Raw genomic sequence first — 26,310 nt, 5'->3', positions numbered from 1 at the left:
TATGTACCCCACATTATTTCAAAGGCATAGTACTAACGTACATTACAAAGTAAATTTTTGGATGTATGCGATTGTTTTGGCCATTGGTATATGGTTATGTTGTCTTGGTGAAAGATGGTAATTTCTCTGTGTAGAATGGTAGTGCTGTCTTGGTGGACGATGGCAATGTCTCAGTAAACGGTGGTTCTGTTGTCTGGGTGAAAAATGTTGGTGATATCTCAGTGAAGGATGGTTGTGATGCCTTGCTGAAAAATCTTGGTGATGTCTCAGTGAAGGATGGTTGAGCTGTCATGTTGAAAAATCTTGGTGATGTCTCATTGATGGATGGTTGTAATGTCTTGGTGAAAAATGTTGATGATGTCTCAGAGAAGGATGGTTGTATTGTCTTGGTGAAAAATGTTGGTGATGTCTCAGTGAAGGGTGGTTGTATTGTATTGGTGAAAAATGTTGGTGATATCTCATCTCAGTGAAGGAAAGTTGCGTAGTCTTGGTGCAAAATGTTGCTGATATCTCAGTGAAGGATGGTTGTATTGTCTTGGTGAAAAATGTTGGTGATGTCTCAGTGAAGTATGGTTGTTTTGTCTTGGTAAAAGTAATAATGTTTTGGAGAAAGATGATAATACCTTAGTGAAGACGTGTTATGCTGTCTTGGCGACAGATGGTTGCGTTGTCTTGATCAAAGATGATGGTGATGCCAATATGGTAGATCGTTGGGTTGTCCTGGTGCAGGTAACTGTGATGTTTAGTTTGTAGAAGATTGTGTTGTCTCTTGGATGATGGTTGTGTTGTCAATGTGACATTATTTATCCGGAATGTGTTATCTCGCTTTAGGTTGGCTATGTGAAAAAGATTTTTCACTTGTAGATAGTTATTCTTCATATCAGTATATGTGAACAAAGAGTAATGTTGTATTAGGTAACAGGTTAAGATGGAAGGAAAGGGTTAAAATAAAAACCTAAAAATAACATATGATGATTTGTGATGGTGCGCCAAGCTATCTTTTTAAAGTTAAAATTGAACTGTTTACTGAAAAAGAAATACCGCCCATCACGTTAAATGTATTAAATGTAATTGATTAAGCCATATATCGAAGACAGTGTCATTTAGTTACTATTATTCAATTATTATACCTAACTTTAACTAACTTTCCCTGTCGCATTAAATAGAAAAAAATGAAATTGATGCTCCAAAGAAAGATCATGCACATTAATGAATCACGATTTTTGTTTTGTTTCAGCAGCTGGTTGGAACTTAAATAAGTTTTATATTCTCGTAGAATAATTATGATATATGTCAAAACCCACTTTTGGTGGGTAACCTCATATAGAACACGTGCAGTTTTGTTTCAAACTCGTAATTTTCAATACATTCACTACCTTTATGGCTTCCAAATTTTAAATAAATAGTTAAAAGTTAATATACTTATAAAGAAGGAAGATTTTTAGTTTTTTGCGTTGTTGTATGTAACAAGAACAGAAGATGTGGTCTCATACAATGCTAGTTCACAATATACGGTTACAATGAAAAAATAGTGGTCGGTAGTTCTTATTTTAGTTGATAAAATCTGTCAGCTTCAGTTTATCAGATTTCCATTTCTCATTATTTCAATAAACTCTATTTTTGAATTGTCGTTTCGGATAATCACGAAAAGACACACTAAAAAATTCAACTCAGCTCAGTCTAAACAAATAACACATAGAGCAAGGTATATATGTACAGACTGAAATAATCGAATGTATATATCTTCAAAACTCCTACTTCAGATTAAGATGAAGCTCTAATCCAATTTCCGGTATTCCTTCAATATTAATCCGTGTAGAATAAAAGAGTTATAGGACAGTTCCAGACACTAATTCTATCCTTAGAAAAGATCCCGATCAGAGGCTAACTTTTCATCTGAACGATAACCCTGATGATCACACAGCTCGACCTCATTTCAAGGATAAAAAAGTAGCAAATTTTGGCTTTCTCCTATTTGGAAAATAATTTGTGACGTCATAATGTGTGGAACAACCTATTTCTGAATTCTGGTAAATTTCTGAGTATAATGGTGATAAATATAAGTTGTTGAAGACAGTACTGACACTGATAATTAACAAGTAATAACAGCCATTTCAGTCAGAAAGTATCCAGGGAAATATATTTCTTTCTCAATTAACTTTTCATATTATTAACATTCTCCGGAGAAGTGTGGAGAAAGATACGACAGACTGGCAAGAATCTATTTTATTTTTTACTCCCACCGGCGACATGTTTAATTTCATCAAGAGACACTATCGTCTCTGTCTCTTAAGATAAGATAATAAATAGCAGGGAACATAGTGAAAAAAATCTATATCTTTCTTATATTTCTTCCAATTATCTGCATTAATAGCTAGACGTTTGACATCTACATCACTCTTTTTGATAAAACTTTCAATTAAATTTCGTCCTCTTGAAGGAGGAAATAATTTTAAAAGCTAAAATGTTTCTCAAATAATGAAGCACGAATATCTCAGTATGAGTTTTTCAGTTGTATTACACAATTTTTGTAAAGCCATTGAATAAATGATTGAGAGTAGAAAGATAAATTAAACTTCGTCTTTCCATGATGGATAGGTTTAAAATTTTCAATGATTCGATTGAACTGCAAATTTATACTTCAATGGTAATAGTGTAGTTTTTTATCAGTCAGCTTGCATGTGAAAGTCTGGTGATCTCTTAAATACCATTTTCGCATTATTTCAAACGTCATGATGATTACGAAGAGGTTTGTCCTAGAACCAGATAAACTTAACCTTAGATGTGATTCTTGTAAACTACGGTCCTTTGTTTACTTTTCTTGCTGAAATGATTTGGAAAATTAATGTCGGTATAAAATTGCCACTAGCCGAAAACTGTCAAGCATTTACCAGCCAGAGACTGCAACTTTATGCTGATATACTGTATAGATTAGAAATATAAAGTAAAATAAGTTTTTCTTTCAACGTTTTGATTGACATTACGGCTGTTTTTTTTTTTATTTAAGCAGCATGCAGCCTTCGTGATGTCAGAAAGTTCATTCATAAAGCATTAAAGTTAAGCTTAAAAGACAAACCAAATCTTTCAATCGTTAAATTCCCAACTTTATGGCTTTGAATGTTCTATGTATAAAAACTTGTAATGAAAGTAAATTTTGTAAATGAATAAATGTCAAGGCTATGAGCCACTGTGTTCCGAAGAATCCTTACAGAATTGAAAGCGAGAAATAAGTCTTTCCCCGCGGCCTGAAAATTAATCTCGTACAAATAACATTTTTACAAATTGAAACCTCGTGGTTTGAAGGGTGAAGGGGTTTTAAGCCAAGATACAGTAGGTTGGTTCACATCCAGGCTGCGCCTTAGACGTTTAATGTTTTACCCTGTTAATATTTCAAGAGATCTTGAGATATGTTATTGATTTTATTGTTTTCGGCGCAGAAATTTACCGCAATGAATTTAGAGGAAATGGTAACACTTGACATGACGTTCATGAGAATTGTACTTGCCACTTTTTTACAAAAGACATGAATTTGAAATAAATTGATCCGAGCTATCTACATTCTTATTAATATCACAGATATTTTTCTTCTCCCAAGTGTTGTTCACTTAATTGTCCATTGTTGACATCCGATAGGAATTAAACGGAGGACTACTTTTTCGAAGAAGGTACTGGAGTGGTTAAATGAAATGAGTTTTACATCCTACATTTCTGCACCATGTGGGTTAATGAAGACGGGCAACGCCATGCCGGGTGCAATGAGGGACATTTTGCCAGCACAGCGGCATTAGCCTGCTCTTTTTCGATTTCCAACTGTCGAGGGATCTTTAACGTGCACAGGGGGTTCAGTTTATTGTCCCATCTGAACGACTAGACGCTTTTTCCATATCAGCCCCTCTCCCCTGCATCAAGTGAAACCGGGTTAAAAAATCAAGGTATTATCTTGACCTATGCCGGGATTGAACCCTGGACCTTCAGGTTAACGAGCAAGCGTCTAACTCACAGAGCCACCACGGCTGGAGTGGTTAAGATATGAAATCTATTTGATGAATTTGAACATCAATATACTTTGAATAATCAGGAGCCACTGATCGCTCGTGAAAAAAGCCAGATCAGCAATAAAGTGATAGCTTAAGTAATTAATAACTCTATGTGCATGCAATTAATGTAACAGTCGTTTCTACTGCTGAAACTATTAGTCTTTGTAACTTGAATGTGGTTTGTTGAAAAATCCAACAACAAACAAGTCTTGAGATACCCTGTTTGAATTGTAATTATTAAAAGTAGCATTAGTATCACCCTCAACATTTTGACAATTGTCATCAACAGCATGGTTACCTCAGATGGTTTCTAAAAACACCCCCGCATATGTCGTCAAGAGACTTCAACTTTTCAACCCTGGGTTGATTTTACCCTGATTTTACAATGTTACATGTCGGTTTGTTAAATGATGGTAATTACTGGCTTTAGAGACGATAAGCATCCAGTAACCAACTATCAATGTAGACATCATTAATGACCTATCTGTATTGCCAGATTATATAATCGGAGTATGATACTATTGAGCTGTCAGATTATCATAAGTATATCAGAGTATAACGATATTGTGCTGTCAGATTGTCAGAGTATAATGATGTTGTGCTGTTAGATTATCAAAGTAAGATATTACTAGAACTGTCAGATAATCAGAGAATGATATTGTTGAAACTGTCAGATTATCACGTGTGATTACATTGGGCTGTCAGATTATCAGAGTGATAACAAAGAGCTGTTAGGTAATCACGGTATGATAATACTGATCTGTTATCTGTTTATGATATTGTTGATCTGTCAGATAATAAGTGGGAAAATAGTGAGAACTCAGATAATCGAAGTATGAAATTATGGTGCGGTCAGATTATCAGAGTATGATAATACTAGATTATCAGTGTATAAAATTGACCTATCAGATTATCAGTGTATGATAGTATGGCTCTGTCAGATAATCAGAGTATGGTAATATGGCGCTGTCAGATACTCAGAATATGGATATATTGACCTGTCAGATTATCAAGGTATGATTACATTAAGCTGTCAGATTATCAGTGTATGATGATATTGAGTTGTCAGATAATCAGAGTATGATAATACTAAATTATCAGTGTATAACATTGACCTGTCAGATTATCAGTGTATGAAAAAATGGTTCTGTCAGATAATCAGAGTATGATAATATGGCCCTGTCAGATAATCTGAATATTGATATATTGACCTGTCAGATTATCAGGGTATGATAATATAGATCGGTCAAATAATCAGAGTATAATAATATTGAGTTATCTGATACTAAAAGTATGATAATAAGGAGATTATCAGAGTATGATAATATAGAGCAGTCAAATAATCAGAGTGTGATATTAAAGAACTGTCAGTTAATCAGAGTTTAATGATTATGAGCTGTCAGATAATCAGAGTATGACTATATACTGTGCTATGCACGAGTTGAATATTGGGTCTTGTAGTTATGTGTCTCCATCCTTTCAATGAATCATCTCTAGATGTACATAATTATCCCTTGTTTGACTATAGTTTATCAAAATTTACATAATATTTTTAATATTTACAATATGATAGATACATCTCAATGTCTAACTTTTCTCTTTCTGGTTTGACTATTAGGAACATTTTCTTGTTGAGTTAACTGACTAGCAGGAGCATCTGAATAATAAGGGAAAGGGATTACCTTATATCTTAATTTGATAAACATTATCATGCTAATAAAGAAATCTGTCCAAGATAAGAAACATTTTTGGTTATTATTTAAAAAATAACAACTAATACTGATCTTTTTTATTAATGGTGATATAAAAATTCTTAAGATATTTAGAATCTGAATCCAAAAAGAGCACTAGTGCTGCTAAGGCAAAATTTAGATGATAGTATTCCTCTAAATAATACACTAACCTTTCGTAATAATATCATGTACCCAAGCTGCATTACAGTTCTGTCCTGGACATTTTCTTTGAGTTTGTTTTGAAAATATATTGGTTGCACATCTGATGTGTAATTTGACACCACAATCATCACAAGACTGGCCCTGGAAGTAGAAATAATGAAGGATTTCTTCACATTTCTATAGAAGGGAGATAACTAGCATTTTATCATCTTCAATGGCTAAATATTGTCTGTTCAAATTTATATTTTGAGAAATATATACAAGTTGGAAAACTATTACTGGTAAGGTAATATGCGCCCACTGGCAGCTTTGATTTTGAATAAAAATATTTGGCAGTACAGTAACAATCACCAGTATGATATATTCAACCTACAGACATACACTTCTTTTGAACTCTTTGAGGCAATACTGAATAATATTGAGTATGAGTTATTAAATTGAACGAGTTTTCAAGAACAAGGGCAATAACTCATACTAAATATTTTTCAATTTTTCTGACTTTCAATAGGGTTTATCCTTGGGTGATAACAAACACTCATGCAAAGTTTCATAATAATCTGCAAGAATTGTGCCTTCTAGAGTGTTTACAAGCAATTGTGGATGGACCGAAGGACGGACTGCCGGACATAGGTGACGGCAATATATGACCCCCATTTAATGTCGGCGTATAAAAAGTACCTTAATACATAATTTTTTACATATTTCACAAAGCTTGGTAATTTCAGGATATGTATCTTTTATGTACATTTCTAATTCTAATATAGTTCTTGTTGATAAAGATATTTCACCATTTTTCTACAATGAAAACACAGAGTTTTTTACATTATATTATTAGTATGATAATGTTTGTAGGCCTTTATATTCTTCAAAACTTTAGGCTGCGCTGCAAGTTTTTTGTTATGTTTGCCCACTTGTATATTAGCGTTTTTGTTTTTGTTTTTTGACAGAAACGGATCAAAATATGGCTGAACATTATATAAAAAAATAATTTTGTCAGATGATACAGGTGAATGTAGTAAGACTGAGAAAACCAGACAACAAAACATCTAGCTTTTCATTTTAACACCATAGACAAATAACAAGAATGCCAATTAAGCCCTTATACCAGAAGTTATAAATTCATGTAATTATAAATGATATAAATTGTACTCACAACTGTAACCCATTTACTTTCTTGTAGTCTCTGTAACAAATTCTCTGCATCAGTTTTGGTCATCTTTTTTGTTTTTGTTAAATGTTCCACAAGATTCAAAGCTTCCATGGACCCAATATATCCTTCTTCTGTTTCTACTATGGTCTCTATCTGCAAAGTAATAAAAAACATTTTTTGAATTATTTAAAAGGCTACAAAACCTTTGAAATTACATCTCATTGCATTTTGATAAACATTCAATAGCAAAAAGGATCGAACACATATGTTTTTCAACTATTATTTGTTTCTTCAAAGATTGGAAATATTTATCTCCTATCTAAAGGGCTAGATTCTGTTGAAAGTCTTGGGCTAACTAAAAGCAATATCATACTCTTCTTACCTGGTGTTATTTAAAATGTTTGTAAAGTAATGATCAGAATATGATTAATAACAGAAAGAATGGTATAACTTTAATATTAAGCTTTCTTACCAATTTCTTATAATATTCCAGTTCTGTTGGTGTGTATTCTGAAGCCAATTTTGTTATACCCGTATCACTTGTACTCACCTACAATTGTACAAAGATATAAGCACCGCATTAATGAGGTGTTGCTGCAGGCATGAACTTCGGGCTAAATCATCAGCAGGATTTTTGAGGAAAGTGATTTTAAGTATAATGAATGGTAGGATGGTGTGACAAAAACTGTATGGTAACTATAGAAAATTTATTTCAAATTAAGGCTGTTGTAACTATACCCTGTGTCTTATATTAACAATGGGAACAATTAATTTATTCAACATCCTGTATGGGTGGAATAAACACATACTTTACTCCATGTCTAAATTTATAAAGGGGATCCTGATTTGTATCCCAATAGCTGTAATTTTAAAATGTAAAATAGTTAAATAAATATTTCACATACCGATGTTACCAACAACATATTTCTACATTTTAGAGATATGACTCACCAAGCAGTAATAGTTAGTTCCATCTTCTTCACTAAAACCCTTCTTAATTTCCATATGGAAAGGTTTTATGCTATTATTGACCGTAATTACAAATTCAGTAAAATTACGCCTGCTTTCTTCTTCAACAGAACTGTATACCTCTGTAATAAATAATCGTAACTAATAAGATACTGGTATAGATCTAGGCTTCTAAATAATTGACTTCTTTTTCAAACGTACATTGATACAGATCTGAGATATTGGACTCAATCTGCTGCCCTCTGGTAAAACAACATGTCTCTGGCTTTAGTTAAGTCAAAGTTCATCCAGTGTTAATAATTCGATATTGTTTCCTATTTTAATAAACTTCAGCAAGAACAACAACCTATTTTTGAGATTGATGAATAATAATATAAAAGTTTTATATTATAATTCATCAATCACACAATAAAACTGATCATTGACCATTAACACTGATCAAATCCATAGTGTTGTCTTATGTCTATGGTGAGTCTAACAGTGAGTTTGTAATAATATAAAATAAAACAAGAATACACTTTTCTTCTGCCATCATCTCACCAAACTCACAAAATAAATGTTTCCTTTTTTTACATTTACTTACCACCACATTCATTTTTATATAAGTGCTTGACATCTTTAGCATCTAAAACTGATCTTGACATAAAGGATTGAAGAAACCGTCTGTGACTTGAGTTTAATTGTGTCATTTTAGGTTTATAAATATTGATTTCCCGCTATTGAAAAAATGAAAGTAAGATTTCCAATCGGCCATTGAAGTCCAAAACAGTCAAGTCGAATAAATTTTTAATGCGTGACTTGAATTTGATATATGATTTAAATCTTTTTGATAACCTACAAATATGGATTTCAGAAAAATACTATTACTACTTTAAAGGCATAACACGATCATAATAATGAAATGAAATAAACGAATGATTTCGGATGAATCCAATGATTCGGTTTTGAATTGTTTTTTATAAATTTGTACGAAACCTGTGTAAACATTCGGCCATGTTTTCAATATTCGTTTTAAGAGTTCTTTTGAAATTTCTTAAATCTTAACATCTATTATTAGATGTTTAATCCAAGATAGATTTTTCGAAATGATTATAATATTTCGGTATATTAAAAAAAGTTAAGAAATATAAAGGAATAAACAAATTTCCATTTAGCCAATAAAAAGAGCAGGTGCGTGTGACGTCCCTGATTGTTGTCCAATGAAATGATAGTTTCTCATTTTTAAACCTTTGACTCTGGTCGAAAGCGAGGGCAGTTTAAAGATTCCTCTTGTGGTATGGTCGAAGTTGAACAAACGAGAAAAGGCAATCATGTCGACAAGGCAAATTTACTACTCTGATAAATATTTCGACGAGGAATTCGAATATAGGTGAGTGCATGATTTAAACAAGGAATTGATTCTCGCATTTCAAGAATTTGAAACAACTAGGGCCTATTTGGAATTGGCGAAGGAAGAAAAAGAACTTGTCAAAGCATGATTTGTCAAGGCGGATAATATGAATTATGAATGTAGGCTTATCAGTCGGAAAAAAAATCGACGTTGGAGAGTGTCATCCTAAATCTACCATAAAAATGATTTTCCAATTTTTTATTTTATCTTTTTTGTCTGGTCAATGATCAATTAATACAGTAAAGAGGCTAAAGTAGACATAATTTTTTTCTCTTTGTAGACACGTTATGCTGCCCAAAGATGTTGCCAAAATGGTGCCAAAAAATCATTTGATGTCAGAGGCTGAGTGGAGAAGTATTGGTGTACAGCAGAGTCATGGTTGGATTCACTATATGAAACATGAACCTGGTATGTTCATTGTCATGTTCTTTTTCAAGCTTCCAAATCTAATGCTGATTTTTAGCAATTTTACCTTTTAGGCCTAGGCTTGGTCAAGCTTGAAACTTACAATCTAGAATGAGATCATACATAACCGGTACTTGAAATTCTTATGTCCTCCAGTCCCAGTTTACATGTGTATTAAGTGAGCATGCTCAACACGCTAGCCTAGTTCCCTATTTCTGCCTCTGGATGATCAACGTCGATTAAACGTCATGGCACGAAGGGTTTACTACATAGAACTGTCAATGTAGGACATGCTATATATTATCCCTTTTTCTTTGCTTGCCATAGAAGACTACCATGTAAAATCAACATTGTTTACCCTGAGGTGGAAGAAGGAAATTGGCGTGTTGTGAATATACACATAAAGTGCTCTGTATGCAACACCGTTTTGTCGCTTCATTGACTTAGTTTTTTGCCTCCTTTTCTTATGAAACAATGAACTCTTCACTGGATCTGCGGCATAGAAATTAGATATTACGACTAGTTTCTGTGAATGAGTAATATTTTCTGATTAGCTTTTTTTTTCATTGCCAAACTTGATCTTTTGTGCATAGCCTCTTACTTGTGATATTTCTTTTTATTTCAGAGCCTCACATACTGTTATTTAGAAGAAAAGTAACCTGCTAACTGACGATGTAGTAGTTGGCTCCGATTGTCTTTCAAAAACTATTGTGAATAGTGTAAATCATCTTATAGTGACTCAGTGAATTGTGACCATTTTAGTTCTATGTGTTTTTCATTTCTTGTCTTTAATTTTCTGTCCATTATTTTTTTTTCTCTTATTTGTCTTCAATTGTTATGAATGATAATGTATGTGAATGCTTCAGGTTTAAATCATTTACATTTAAATAAAGATTAAATGGGTTTTAAGGTATTTTTGTGTAGTACATCTTTTTATTGAGCACTTTCGATCTTCACACTGTGGCTGGTAGATCAAACTTGAATGATTATTTGATTGAAATAGCAGTTTATATATAATATTATTTCTAGTTAACTCTACAGATATACATGTAGTGGATTGAATAACCCTGTGCATATATCAATGGAATGGTTGAATTTGGGTCATGTAAACAGTCAAGCTTTCTGAGATCCAATTCAATAGATTAATGTGAACTTTTTCATAACACAGTACATAACAATTTAATAACTTCTTATATAGCACTTGATTATTGGAATGTAAATAATACCTCTCAGCCTGGAGTAAAAGGGGCTTAAATCTGGTAAACTCTACATTGATATAAATACATTAAGATGGAAATAACCATGTCTTTTCAACTCTCTAGATGTAAATGCATTTATCCTTCGAGGACTATAATTGGTGTTTTTTTAATCATTGAAAAATGAAAACTTTTTTAGAAAATTATATATTCTCTCAACAATAACAATTGTGAATCATAAAAAAAATATAGATGTGATCACAGATAATTACACAAAACAATATATTGAACAAACGTAGATAAACAATCAGTAAATTTAATTCTGCAAATCATTGGCTGAGGCTTGACTGAATTCTGAACAGTCTCCTCAACAAGAATGAGATTATGATGTTCTCTATCCACATTGCATTGACATTCAAAGTAAATAAACATGAGAAATTGATTCAACAGTGATATGAAATCTTATTAGTTACAGTGCAGACAAGGCTTACTCTTTAACAGACACCTAGTGATGTCAGTCTTTGCCATCTCATGATCCAACCACTTTATTCATGTATGCCAATTGTTGTATAATCATAATCATAGTTTGAAATATTAGATTTTAACTTCATTTTCCTTTAAAGGAACAGGATGGCATTTTCGGAGGTTGATTTTGACCTTAAATATATTTAAATAGTCTTCAGTACTACTACTGTAAAAATATCTTTCAAACATAGATAATTATGGATACACTTGGATTTGAAGCTTAGAATGTAAGCTGTGAACATTATTAATTCCCTAGATACGATACACCTGTCCCTCTAATCTCTTGTTTTCTCCATACAGATGACATACTTAACCTTTACAATGGCACACATAAATAGCTAATAGTATTCCTTTAACTAATGCAAGGTGCAGTGAATAAGTAGATGCTAGAAACAGACGTGCAAATCAAATCTGAGTTGAGCTCCTTTGGAATTCAAATTTACAAGTCAGGTATGCTTTTGACTGATTTGGTAGACCGTATTGATGATCTACTCTTACTTCTCTCCTGAATTTCATTCTTAATCTCGGTTAAATTGCCTTCCAATCTAAAATCTTGCAATAGAAATTCGTGGAGAAGTTTATTAACAGTTTCTGGTTCTTCCAACATCACCATGTGTCCTGCTTCTGGTAAAACTTGCAACTCACAGTTATATATAGCCTGAAAATATATTTAAATTGGTCTAAATTTAAACAAATATTATAGCCTGAAAATCCCACAGCGAGTAACAAAAAACATGTTTTTTAAGTTCTGTTTTAATATTTCTAGCTATTTATTTATTTATTTTATTCAGCTCTGATGGTAAGTCAATCCTGGACAAAGAGAACTGACTAAATGCATGCCAGATTGCTTATGAACTTATTCAAAATGCAAGTAAATTGGCTAAAGAAGACAGCCAAAAATAATTTAGCAAAAATTTCCTCTTTAAAGCGTACCTCTCTCATCCTTTCTTCTTCCCTCAATGTAATCAGTTTGTCTTGTTGACCATAAATTAACAAAGTAGGACTAACTATCCAGTTGTGATAAAACTCATCACCATCTGACCAAATCTGACCTTTCATTATATTACTTAAAACATAAGTTGGTATTGAAAATGCTTCATATGATAATTTATCTGGTTTCTTTGATTGACTAAATGCGCTCCTATAAATAAAATGTTACTTTTATTAATAAAATTAATTAATACTGAAACATGTATTCTAAAGAGCAAAAAAAAAAACAACCAGATTTTACAGGGATAAAATCTTGAGGATTTTTTTCCAGCTGTTTCTTGGTCTAACCAATTACATGGACTTTTTCCAGTTTATCTGACCTACACAGCTGGATTGACTGGAATTATGAAGAAAGATGATTGACTAGAACCAAGAAAATGCATACAACTGACTGCTCCCTCAAAAAAGGGAGTATGTACTCATTTTCTCGATATATTTCTTCATAACCAATCATGACTATTTTCCATCAAAATTTATTTCATAGCTTTTTATAGTGGCTTTTTGTTATCAAAATATCACCTTTCATATTTACACTGAACACATGGTCTGAGACAGGATAATATTGAGACTGGTAGAGAAAATACATTAGTTTGGGGTGCTAGAGGTATTGGTCCTCCACCACTTATCATTACCAACTTAGTGACTCTCCGCGTTCTGTTTCGGGCTAAAAATGCTGCAAAGGAACATCTGAAAATATAAGAATGAGCAACAATTAGATTTCATTGGTCAGTTTTTGAAATATTTCCAAGAATATTTGAAGTTGTGATAGGGGGATAACTGAGTAAAAATATAATATGTTTTGAGAGTTGAACATTATGATGATGAATGCAGAGCAAACTGAATGAATGGTTGCCTGTACTAAGGCTATCGCACTACACAGCAGCTAATGCTATGTCCACTACAAAATTGTCTTCTATATACAAGTCAATTTTGAAACATATTCCGTTAAGATGCTATTTTAAGGGAAATAACTCATGAATTAATTATCAACGAATGCTTTTTATGTGAATTTTTTTCTCATATCACCCTAACACATAATCTCAGTAAAATAAATAAGCAAAATCCAATCAAAACTGCATTCTCAGTTGTCAGGTGAATTTTGTCTCACAATTGCCAAGTCAACGGCAAATGCCTTACTCGAATATAGAACTTGTCAGCAATCTTACCAATATTTGTATACTTTCATGAGATCTATTAAGACATAAATAAATGTTATACAAAAATCAACATACCCATAGGAATGTCCAATAACAACATTGTTTCTTTTACAATATTTATCAAAAATCTCTTCTATATCAGCAGCAATCTGGTCAAAATGATAACTCTTTAAATCTTTTGGTGCACAACTCAAACCATGTCCTATTAAATCGGGAGCAACGATTTCATATCCCAATTTTCTAAAATAGTCAATCTGAGATTTCCAAATATCTGATGAGCCACCAACACCATGAATAAAGAATAAAACTGAGTTGTTATCTTGTCGTTGTGAAGAGGATGGGTTGACTGTTGTGGATAGTTTATTAGGTTTGTTGTGATCAGCTAGTTCTATGGGTGAATGAACTGAGACATCTATTCCTGAGGATGAGATCAATGTTTTCCTGTCTTCAGTTGTTGAATAGATGGAATCTGGTGTTTGATCTCTAGTCTTTAAATCTAGAAAGTTTTTATTTATTAATGGCACTCCAGGTTGAGTATTAGATGAACTGTTAGAATGGATTGGATTCTGATCCAGTGATACTTTTAGTGGTTTTTTGGGTATCATCATTGGTCCCTCTGAACCAACACCCTTCTTCCTATACTGAAGAAACGTTTGCAGTTCTTTAGCAAACTGTTCATCTCTCGGTCTAGGATTGATGTGTTTGATGTGTAAAAGTCGTTTTGGTCGAATTTCTACCAAATGATTATTGATACTATCCCATGGTGCTGGGCTGACTTGTTTAGAACTGTAACAACATCCCGACATATTTGGAACATTACCACCATCTTTTTACCATTAAATATCAGTTGTTATTGCCATTACTCTACAAAAGTGACAAAGACAAAATCTTATTTAGGCTAAACCTTACTTAATTATTTACAATGTCAGCTTATATAGCCAAGTTAACAGGTAACAGAGATGATCAAAACATGGTTGGAAATGGTCTTATGACGACTTCAATGAGTTTGAATGAGACAACTCAAGATCCTGATAATTGGCTAATAGAATGTGTTGTGGCTTTGGCCATGAGGTTCATCTTGTTAAAACATGGCTTACGTTGCTCTTTCAATCTAAAAAGGATTTTTTTTACATCATTCTTTCTTGTTTTTTTTAAAACAGATCATATGCTAGGCTTAGGCCTACCCTCAATATAGTTTGTATTAATCATTTACCATAGGCCACTATAATCATTCCGTAGACACTTGTGAATTTATGTAAGCCTTATTACACTATGCTATCATAAACAATCATGGGCAAAATGTGATCCAACCAACTTGCATTCTTGCAGAGACTGTATATAAAATATCAAAAACAAGAACAAATAGGCTAGTTTAGTAGTTATAAGTTATAGACGTCTATAAACGTAGGCCTATTATAGAACGTTGTTGGGCATGTCCCTGCACGTCAACTCAACAACTTTCAGTCAATAAAAAGTAAAAACCCATGGCCTTTATTTATTTGAATAAATACTTGCAGGTTAAGTGCCGTTTTTTGTAATTGGTTTCCCAATTCAAGAAATTCGATAGAGGTGTTTACCTCTTGAGTTGTCTATGTAAACAACGTCGTTTCACAATTTCCGGAAACATCCACTAATGAAATAGTTCTAGTCACAGAATTCCATTAAAGCAAAACAACAGAGGTTTCACTCAGAAATACTTGTAACATTTCAAAGTAAATGCAAACAGTCATAATCCTAAAGCAGAAATAGACTGGAAACCCCAAAATAAAATTGAAACTCTTTATTGAGACGAAATTGAATCTTGAATTCAGGCCAGTGGTCCATTTGTTGTTATTAGCTGGCTGCGCACATAGCAAAAAATAATGTGGAGATCGTGTACATAATAAAAAACCGAAGCCAATGGTATAAATTGATGTTTATAATACAATTTCTGACCAGATAAATATTTTAGGACAAAGGTATTTTTTTTTTTTACATTTTCAGAAAATGTCAGTAAATGATGAAAGTCTCACATTAGAAATTAGCCCGATTTCGTTTCCTGTTAAATAAATATCAATATTTCATCAAATCGGTGTATCCACAGCGCACTGTCTCTGGCCGATGATTTAATTGAAAACAAAATGTCAATTTGAATGATTTTATGGCAAACTTCATATTATTACGCTAGATACTTCCGGCCTAGTTGGTGAACATGATTCTCAAAACATGTATCAAGTCTCTTTTGAGGTTAGCTAGATCTGTTGCTTTTATTATTTTGCAAATTTGCACCATTTTAATGTCATGTCAAGATATACATATTTGTTAGACAGGAAATCAGAAGATGGTGCAATTAGAAGGCCTACACTCTCAAAACTTGTTTCTACCAAATAAGTCATCTTGATCATAGAACAGTATACAGTACAGTGCTATGTCTTGATCTATCTAGTGCCAGACCAGAAGGGTTCCAGGCTATAGAAGGTATTGCACCAGTTCACCAAAGCATTCAGTTTTATCTCCGATTGTAAACGTTTGTTTTACTTTTCAGACCCTTTACACAGATTTTACCAGTCAAATGTTCACAATTTTCAACACTATCCAATATTAGCGCTAAACAACAATCAGCAATTCTAGATAGGAAGGTACCAGCATCTTTAAATAAAACTTTACAGCAAGTATGGTGTGGCACAGTTCAGCAAGTGAGAACACACACAAGAAAAAGGACTAATTTTAGTGGTTGGAAGGTCATTAACAAACATAACATTGAAAAACGAATGAGTACCTATGATGGACAATGTACATTGTGGAGAAGATATTTGAAAGGACGTTGGAGATTAGCCCCATTTCACCAGTTGTTGCCTGCTGAATACAATGGTCGTGTGCTGCCACCCCATCAAAAACATTTGTCAAAACCCTTTGGGCAGAAAAAAAAGAAAGTGCAAATTATTACTGAACGATTTTAGAAATTAATGATGTTAATTAACAAATTAAACAGTCTTTTGATGTTTGTTTGATACAGTCTTGGAGTATAAGAATATAGAAAAATATTGAATCTGAGTTGTTTTTGTTTCGAATGGATTGAGAATTATCCCTTTGATTAAATAGATTGACCTTGATTGACCATTAAATTTTATGTTTTATATTAGGCTATCTGTATCCCTTTACAAAATGAAATTGACTTCCAGTTTTATGGTGATTAATATCAGTTATTCTCTGAAATTTTCTTATTTCCTTTCTTAGGTCACATTGCACTAGTTATTCTATATATGTGAAGAGTTGCAAGAAGAAGTAGTGTAATAACTTTAAGGGCCATGGTCCCCCATTTTGGAGTGGTGGGGGGTGATTCAGGTCTTGAATATATGTAAATAAGCTTCAAAACACAATATGTATATCTTTTCTATATATGGCAGAGTCTCAAGAAAAGATGTCTTTTTAACTATTAAACACAGATAATCATGCATGTTCACGTATCTGAATTTATGTTTCTGAGACGATTGGTCAAACAGATGGTGATCGTGTCTCTTTAAAGAAAGAGATATCCATATTTTCTTATATCTCGATGTATTGCCTGAAATGTTCAAGTATGGCATAGCATAACCCATATAACATTCATTTAGTGTCAAATTAAGCAAACTATTTGATTAATTGGTGTTTCTAATGAATTATCATGTATTCTTAATCATGATGTTCTTATTGCATATAATTTAGAGTTTTAACCAATCATTATGTCCACATATGTAGCCTACAGTCTGGATAAACAAAAAAAAAAGGCTTTTTGACCTTCTTGATCAGTCACAAATTGAAATTCTGCTGGTAATTCTCTTCTAATTTAGATAATTATGAATTATTTATGGGCATGTGAGGCAAACTGATATTTATCCAAGTCATTAGAACACATCTACTTTCTATTCATACAAGTACTAGCATTTTCATTTACATAAATGAAAATAAGGGAATCCATCTTATTGAAAGAATAATAAAGCAATAACAATCTCCTTTAACAAACTGTAAACTTTATTCCAGTAATAATATTCTGCATATATAAATAAGATAAGCATTTAGAATAAAACTTTGCAAAATAGTTTTAATACCTTAGTAACACAGGATACCACAGAGTTTTGTTCTTAGGCAACTTACAGATATCAAAAGGGGCCAAAGAAGAAGTAACATATAATTCCTCTGCAAGATCACTCCTTGAAAAGACTCTAGACTTGGTAGAGCGGGTATTTAGTTCCTGCTTCAAACAAACAGGAAAGGGACTTCTATACTACATGTTATTGCTTTCTTCACTCTTGAGAACACAACATTAGCATTAGATGAATACTTGAGAATTCAAAGGAGGTATCTAGCCTCTGAATTTTTTTAATTTTAGTTTCTATTTGCAGCATTCAAATTTGTATTGTATTTGTATATACAGAGTTACAGAACAAGAATATAACTTGTGCTATCAGTCCAAGACATGAGACGGGAAACCTCAATTGTCACAAATATGAGATAAAAGTACCCTTTATATATGCACAGAGGCTGAATAAGCTCCTTTCAATCCTTTTAAAACTAACCCATAATTATATAATAAATCGAAATCTATCTTACAAATAATATAATCCAGTGAATTGTCTTAAAGAAACAAGATGAATATGGAATGTCATGTAAATAAAAATATAAATATGTTATCTGGATGTCATGAGCTAAATGTTATGCTCAACAATCAAAGTTACAATCAACCTTGTTCAATAGGCATATATATACATTATTATACTCTCTATTTATCAGTTACAGAAAACTAGGACGTAAAACTCCATTCATTTCATTTCTATTTATCAGTTATATCTACTCTGAGCTGAATTAATATCATTTAGATACTGTAAAATAATCTACAATGAAAATGAATAGTTTTGCATTTTTCCACTACAAATATTAACTGTTTAAATGATATGAGAATTATAACACTCTATTAATGAATTATTACTAACACTGTCTAGTTTAAAAATAAGCCAAGAATATTCCCAAGGTAATCCAATAAACAGAAGTTAAAACCATATTTATATAACTATTTTCTTGATCCAAATCAATATTGTCATTATTATTGTCATGATTTTTCACTGGAAGTAGATATTTCTGGATTTGCATCTTCTTGACATTTGTTGATAGTATCACTAAATTTACGCAGATGAATCTGAAAATAGATAAACATGTTTTTTAGAAGATAAACAATCAACAAATTAACTCATAAAATAGAGTGAAAAAAATGAGGTCACACATAATGATATCTGACTTCTTAATGATAATACCAGTACCTACGACTTCCCAGTATCTTTATAGAGATAATGCATGTCAGAAAGTGTGACATCAATTTCTCTAACAATATTTATAAAATGAAAAGGAAAGCACATTATTATGATCCTGATTGAACTGATGAAGACTTGCAATGTCATGACGTGTGAAATTTTACAAGGACAGCCAAAACTTTTTTTATTTTATTTCCATCTGTCGATTCATCTTGCAGAGTTTAATTAACAAATATACATTTCAATAAGATGAACATTATTGAGAGCTTTAACTTGTTTCTTACCTGTAGAAAGACATTGACTTCTCCACTTCGGCTTAAATAAGGAAAATTGCCTCCTGATTTTAAACTAGCACGCACAGCATCAGGATAACACTTCATCATTTCATCTTTTACAGCTGATGATAGTGCACATTCATCAAACACCTGATAAAAAAGTTTCCAATATTAAATACTGTGTGAAATCAACTTCATTAGAAATAACAGAAGCTTCAAGATAATTCTCACAATTCAATTCCAGGGAGATGGAAACAGTAAACATTGATCCAATTTCAGTAAGATTTTTTTGGTTTTATTTACCGTTGCTTACTATAGTTCTAAAACTTAAAATATTAATTTTGCCAAATATAGCCACACCTTTTTTAGAAAATCATATCCTATAAATCAATCTATCATATGACATAATCAAGCTTGGTGAAAAAGAATGAAAAGAAGGTACATACATCCATTAAAGTAATTGGTATCCCCTGTAATTTATGGGGCTCTACATAACAATTCATACAATTTAATGTTAATCTGGAAGCCAATTCTTGTTGTGATAAACAATCTAACTGAAAAATAAATGTTCTTTACAAATACTTGTAATTATATGAAGCAAGGAAAAACAGTGTTCAATACATTAATTATAAAGCCAAATAGAAATTTGGGAAGATAGTCATCCAAGCATTTGCTTTACAATTATTGATTGAGTAATTTTCTAGATATTCATACATAACATAAGGACAATGTAAAATACTTAGTTTGATATGAATGCAGTTATGACTTAGAGTTATCTACTTTAACACTGACCTTTTTCACTAGAAAATCTATAGAATCCGCAATTTCTGGGTCTACCATTCCCTTATCAAAATTACCCATTACCATCTTCTTTAAAAATAAGGCAGGCATCATCCAAAACCTATTAAATACAATTGAGCTAACAGCTAATCATTATTGTTAAAACAGAGGTTTATACAAAATGAGGTTTGAGTTTTAAAGCCAATATCTATAAATCACTTAGAATTCAGTTTACAATTAATGCAATGTCTTACAATGCACATAGAAGGCTACAACATCATGAATAAAAATAGAGGTCAATCATTCTGTAGAGCTCATCTCATGCTACCAAGACACACTTCTGTAACAAAAGTCCCCATCAGGACGAAATGTGGGATCATTCCCATTATCAGAATCAGAATGAAAAGGCACTTACGTTGGTGCTGAACTGGTTTGTTGAAAAATACTGGTGTCATAAAAAGAATTGCATAAAACTAATGAGGCCACTCGTGGTGCATGGGAAGTATACTCAGCAAATTTTTGGGCTAAAAATCCTCCCAAGGAAGCTCCAAAAATATGAACCTATGGTAAAATAAAGAATGAACAGTATAATCAATGAATTTCAAAACATGAATGTAAACAACATACCAACACAGCATCTTACATATTAGATATATTTTACTTCCATAGAACTTCATGATAACTGGTAAATTATTACTATGACTGAGTATCAAAAGCTATGTAGAATACTGTATAATGTATAAGCTTATAATGTTACCTTTACACTATGACATACCTTGTCTAATTGAAGGTGATCTAATAATTTCTTAAAACCTTCACAAAATTCTTTCATAGTCCAATACACAGGATATTCTACCTATAATAAGATGATATATATTATGAGCTAATAAATAGTACCATAGCAATGTGTAATACAATTACATTCATGTGTCTTAAAAAATCAAGAAAAATATTGCAATTATTTCTTTCAAGTTCTGAGCTTTCAGATTAGATATAGCTCTGTTGACACTTAAATTAATTCTATCGAAGGCAAACTGATATGTCTGGAAACATACTATCAAGATGATGACTAATTAGTAGGTCTACTTACTGATATAACTCTAAAACCAACAGCAGTCAGAGCTAATATTTGTCTAAAATATATATCTGCTTGACCACTGGCTGGAGGAAAACAAACTAAAGGACATTTGATGGATTTGGGACCAGCATCATATAAACTCCATTCCTTTCTATTGTCATCATCCACTATAATCTAAATAGAGAAACAATTATTAGTCTATGACATTATCTTGTTTAGATTTACTGAAAATATAATAAATGATATGGGTACACTGGACTGGAACTCACAATGGTGCATACAGAAGCTATGATGGCTTGATGTAGAAGAATAGGCCAGAAAACCACTTTTGTATCTCTTTAACAGGCTTTGATATATCATATTGTCAAGAAGCATAGAAAGGAATATAAATGCTAAATATAATAATACACAACCATATCATTACCTTTTTATGACATACAGAACTACGAAAACTCTGATATTCTTGAGAATTAAATATTTCACCCATTTTACAGCTTTTTGATCATATTGTAACTCAACTATCTAAAAAAAAAAAAAAAAAAAACAGTTTTCTCTTGATAAAATAACCCAAAATAAATTGTTCTGCAATTAAAGGCATCCACCTCAGTTCAAGAAAAGAACGACAAAGATATTCAGTGAATATAGACACGCATTTTCTAGTTCACCTCTGTAAATTATGCATTTGGAGGAGGGAATTGCAAGACAAATGTGTCTTACTTTATAAACATATTAACCTTACCCTTCCTTAAAAAGTTTGAAGCTAATGGAGAAAATACTCACTATGTTCTTAGTTTACAAGTGTCCTCAATGCAATGCACACTGCATGGCATTTATTGACATTTCAACATACAAGATTCAAACAACTAAATTTACTATTTCTACTAAGAGCAATGCAAATGCTATGCAATATTGAACTAAAGCAGATGCAGATCAGATCTTATTGTGCAGACGAATTATTTCAGATATGTGTCGTAAAATCTGTGAGTGAGAGAAGATAACCTCTTATGTAATACACTGTGTGATATGATAAATAGCAGTTTCATCTTATAGATCAATGATTATTGAACCTAAATAAAAAGTTCCCTTTTAAAAACAAAAAAACAATTTACATTAATTATGGTAGGTTTATCATCCTATGTTTAATCGAGAGCAAAATTTCAACACCCATTTTTATAAACAGGAAGTCAGCTGACTGGTTCTCGCTCGATCACGTCAATTCTCGCGTGATTCTGTCGCTCGTTGCCCATAGACACGCCCACTTGTCATCCACAGCCGATTTGAAGATCTATACGCTAACAATGGAGGGTGATGCCGATAAAGAAAACAGGGATTTACCTTTGATAGCCGCGAAGGAAAGGGGTAAAAATCGACAAAATTTGTATATGAAAAATAATTCATTAAATCTTTGAACTTTGTATGAAAAGGGAATTAATGAACGTTTCTATCTTCTTGCTCCCATATAGGCCTAAGGCTAGGTAGGCTACTACTACTAGTAGCTTTAAGGCTAGGTCACACGAGGTGGTTAGGTCTACATAATTTTTTTAATACTTGACAGATATAATAATATGAAACCACATGTCCATTAAAATACGCCTAGTTGATAGAACGAATCGCTGATGCCTAACATTGGCAGTATAGTAGCAACTGCGATCTGAACTGTAAAAGTCTCAGATTTCTAAAGACCAAGGCGATAAAATGCATTTTTTTTAATTTAAAACATTGGCAACGGGCGGCAACTGTGCAGTTTGACTTTCACCAACCAACAATAAGTGTGATCCATAGAATGTCCTAACAAACATTACCATCATTAAGTTGATACGGCTTTACTTGCTTCACATTTGTTTTTAGGCCCAGGACCTGGTCGATACAAACTACCATCAACATGTGGCTTTACAGACCATGACTTTACCAAATATACCAATGCAGCTTATTCGTTTGGTCGTCGTACAAAGCTTCTAGGTGAGTTATTAGGGACGAATTAAAGAGACCTGCAAGTGATGGAAAGGGGGGGGGGGGAGTTGCTGGTCTTAAAATAAATTGTTCAGCACATAAATCTTATTTTATTATGATATTCATTGTGAATGATATTGTGTTTGAAACGGTGCTTGGGCATCATCTGACTAATGAACGGTAGATAACTCATGTAGTTGAAAACTTGATGAAAGCGTCCTTTTGATGACGGTGTGATATTTTGTGTAGCAGCCCTATAAGAATATCTCCTGCATCTCATTACTGTTAAATGATTCATTATTATTTCAGATCATAGAAGAGGTCCTGGTCCAGCTTATGGCATTGACCCTGCAATAACTAAGCATGGTAAAGATGGCACCCCGGCATACTCAATGTTAGCAAGGCAGCAAGGAAAAAGTATGTTTTTAATGCATTTAACTGATTATAAAGAAACAGATTGTACACATGGTATAGAGTCTTCGCAATGTCAAGATATTACGAACTTTGTCTTATAAAATGAAGTTTGAAATATCTTGACATTTCGAAGATAATTGACCTATAGTTGAACAGTATTTATAGAATGCTCTGCTGTACATAGCATATGACAAGGCCAGGTTTTGTTTTATGCCATCCTTAAGATTTCACATTGCGTAGTACATAAGTGTGTTTCTACAAAGACAAATCAATACTCCCTGCTAATAATTTCGGTACAGTTGTGTTATGAAAATGATGTACAGTTTGTAAGTATTTTATGTTCGTCCGATATTATTGTAGATATAATACGTATCCGATACATGACTAGGCTATTAGATACATGACAGGTATCAGATATCTGAAAAGTATTAGATACATGAAAAGTATAAGATATCTGAAAAATATAGGATACATGATAAGTATGGTGTGACTATCAGACGCATCATGAGTGTAGAATCAAATGCGTAGCAGGTATCAGATGGATGATATAAATCTTTTTTTGCTATTTTCAGAAATCTTTAACACACCATCACCAGGAGCATATTGCCCAGAACGTGTTCATCCGCAGGGTGAAAAACATGCTCCTAAATATTCCATTGGATCTAGAACACGCTATAGAAAGACGGATAATAATCCATCATCCAATAAGTATAAATTACCACCTATACTTGGAGCAACCCAACCCAATAAACAATCGTCATCAGCATACTCTCTCATTGGTATGTACATTGTATGTCTGTGTCACAGAAGACAGTATTGATGTTGGTTTTCTTCGTGGTAGGAATCTTGGGTGTCAACGTTAATGCAAATTGTTTTCAATACCAAACGCCATTGTGTATTTTCAGATCGGGCCTTATCCAAATGTCAAAGATAGCTTGCCAGGCAAGATAATAAATGCCCACTGGCAGCTTTGATTTTGAATAAAAATATTTAGCAGTACAGTGACAATCACCAGTATGAAATGTTCAACCCTCAGTCATACACTTCTTTTGAACTCTTTAGGGCGATACTGAATAATATTGATCAATTTTTAGCTCGTGAAAACTCTAGAAGGCAAATATTCAATCTTCAGCGCGGGACTGAATAATGACACCAAGTTTTGTCAAAATCCAGTAAGAATCATGCCTTTTAGTGTTTAAGAGCTAAATTTGAAAGCGTTTCCAGAACAAGGGCAATAACTCTATACTAAATATTTTTCAATTCTTCTGATTTTCAATAGGGTTCACCCTTGGGTGATAACGAACATTCACATCAAGTTTCATCAAAATCTGTCAACAATATTGTGCCCTCTAGAGTGATTACGAGCTAAAAATTGATCGCGTTTCCAATAGCAAGGGCAATAACTCATAGTAATTATTTTTTTATTTTTCTGATTTTCAATAGGGTTTATCCTTGGGTGATAACAAACACTCATGCCAAGTTTGGTTAAAATCCGTCAAGAAATGTGCCTTCTAGAGTGTTTAAAAATTGAACGCGTTTTCAAGAACAAGGGCAATAACTTATACTAAATACTTTTCGATTCTTCTGATTTTCAATAGAGTTCATCCTTGGGTGATTACGAACACTCATACCAAGTTTTGTCCAAATCCGTCAAGAATTGTGTCTTGTAGAGCAATTGTGGACGGACGGACCGACATGGGTGACGGCAATATACGCCACCCATTTCATGTGGGCGTATAAAAAAATGATATAGAATTGTTTTTCTGATCTGCTGCAGTCAAATTCGTTTTTATCAAACATGATTTACCAGAAGTTGCATATCTGTAAGAAACACTATTAGGGCTTGATGGTGTCATGAATCAAATTACTACATGATTCGGACATGTTGATATTTAGAGGGGTATTTGCTAGCTTCAAAATGCATGAAAAGAACTGTGTTTAAATCCTTTATCCTTTTGCCCACGGATTTATTAATTTTGGTAACAGAAAAAACATCTTTAGAGGGAGTTATCCTGATGAACTACATTTTGTTTCGACTACGATATATGAATCTTTCAATTTGTGCAATGTAATCTTTCTCAACATTATTTATTACAGGAAGAAGAGAGATCGGCAGTTATTTAGAAGATCTAGCAAAAGCACCAGGCCCAGGACATTACCATGCAACATCCCCAGATACCTTTATAAATAGGGCCCCATTATACTCCATGAGGCGTCGCAGTTACATGCCGGGTGACCGTACAAAGAAACCCGGACCTGGCGCTCACTGTCCAGAGAAAGTAACCATCAATAAACGTTCTGCTCCAGTTTTCTCTCTTGGAATCCGCCATTCAGAGTTTATTTGTCCAATGGTTATCGATGTTCAGGATTAATCTTATGGAATATATTTCTTGAATTGACATCCCATAGGACAACTTTTTCAAGAAAGCCCGATGCTTTATAAATCATGTAACGTACCAACAGAATATCCACATAATAACTTAATGCTCGTAACTTTATTGTATAATGTATATAAATTCTAGATTACTTTCAGATATTGATGATTAAAAACACATTTCATCAATGGTTGAAATATGTTGTAATATACAGAATCTCTCAAATTGTCTACAACCAAGACACGTTTTACCCGTAACCCCAAATGTCAAATTCATGGATTCTTAATTATGGTCCCCGACGAATTTTGCAAAACTAATCATAATTTTATTCTACATATATATGATATAATTGTTTAATCCCCGAGACTCGCATCGTGTCGATTCTAAAATCATAGTCAATGCTTAGTGGTAAATAATGCATTTTGTCGACCTATTCCACTACACGTAAAGGGTTCCCAGG

At 32.8% G+C, this 26,310-nt stretch overlaps 6 protein-coding genes across 6 annotated transcripts; 2 read left to right on the top strand and 4 right to left on the bottom strand.

Annotated features, from left to right (window-relative positions):
- Positions 1–288: 288 nt before the first annotated feature.
- On the bottom strand, positions 289–462 carry LOTGIDRAFT_127540 (hypothetical protein; the record flags this gene model as incomplete). The annotated part of the gene is made up of 1 exon (XM_009063526.1): positions 289–462. The coding sequence occupies one exon, from the start codon at positions 460–462 to the stop codon at positions 289–291; it is 174 nt and encodes a 57-aa protein (XP_009061774.1).
- Positions 463–5,935: 5,473 nt separating this feature from the next.
- On the bottom strand, positions 5,936–8,740 carry LOTGIDRAFT_127737 (hypothetical protein; the record flags this gene model as incomplete). The annotated part of the gene is made up of 6 exons (XM_009063525.1): positions 5,936–6,073; positions 6,611–6,727; positions 7,086–7,235; positions 7,555–7,632; positions 8,034–8,173; positions 8,638–8,740. The coding sequence occupies 6 exons, from the start codon at positions 8,738–8,740 to the stop codon at positions 5,936–5,938; spliced, it is 726 nt and encodes a 241-aa protein (XP_009061773.1).
- Positions 8,741–9,309: 569 nt separating this feature from the next.
- Positions 9,310–10,761, top strand: LOTGIDRAFT_194309 (hypothetical protein). Its single transcript, XM_009063524.1, has 3 exons — positions 9,310–9,420; positions 9,722–9,849; positions 10,472–10,761. The coding sequence occupies exons 1-3, from the start codon at positions 9,362–9,364 to the stop codon at positions 10,510–10,512; spliced, it is 228 nt and encodes a 75-aa protein (XP_009061772.1). The 5' UTR covers positions 9,310–9,361; the 3' UTR covers positions 10,513–10,761.
- A 1,356-nt stretch (positions 10,762–12,117) lies between these two features.
- LOTGIDRAFT_75209 (hypothetical protein) lies at positions 12,118–14,034 on the bottom strand (the record flags this gene model as incomplete). Its single annotated transcript, XM_009063440.1, has 4 exons — positions 12,118–12,225; positions 12,501–12,708; positions 13,077–13,244; positions 13,790–14,034. Coding segments are annotated over 4 exons (729 nt in total), but the record flags the coding sequence as incomplete, so codon positions are not given.
- Positions 14,035–18,274: 4,240 nt separating this feature from the next.
- Positions 18,275–21,598, bottom strand: LOTGIDRAFT_166459 (hypothetical protein; the record flags this gene model as incomplete). Its single annotated transcript, XM_009063523.1, has 8 exons — positions 18,275–18,307; positions 19,263–19,403; positions 19,700–19,807; positions 20,046–20,154; positions 20,449–20,594; positions 20,809–20,889; positions 21,124–21,285; positions 21,536–21,598. The coding sequence occupies 8 exons, from the start codon at positions 21,596–21,598 to the stop codon at positions 18,275–18,277; spliced, it is 843 nt and encodes a 280-aa protein (XP_009061771.1).
- Positions 21,599–22,409: 811 nt separating this feature from the next.
- On the top strand, positions 22,410–26,241 carry LOTGIDRAFT_207007 (hypothetical protein; the record flags this gene model as incomplete). Its single annotated transcript, XM_009063522.1, has 5 exons — positions 22,410–22,470; positions 22,960–23,070; positions 23,371–23,478; positions 24,048–24,254; positions 25,573–26,241. 5 exons carry the CDS (start codon positions 22,410–22,412, stop codon positions 25,845–25,847), a joined length of 762 nt encoding a protein of 253 aa, XP_009061770.1. The 3' UTR covers positions 25,848–26,241.
- Between the last annotated feature and the right edge of the window lie 69 nt (positions 26,242–26,310).

Source organism: Lottia gigantea (assembly GCF_000327385.1).
Source record: "Lottia gigantea unplaced genomic scaffold LOTGIsca_58, whole genome shotgun sequence".
Taxonomy (NCBI): Eukaryota; Metazoa; Mollusca; class Gastropoda; family Lottiidae; genus Lottia; species Lottia gigantea.
This window is presented reverse-complemented; position numbering and strand designations above follow the sequence as displayed.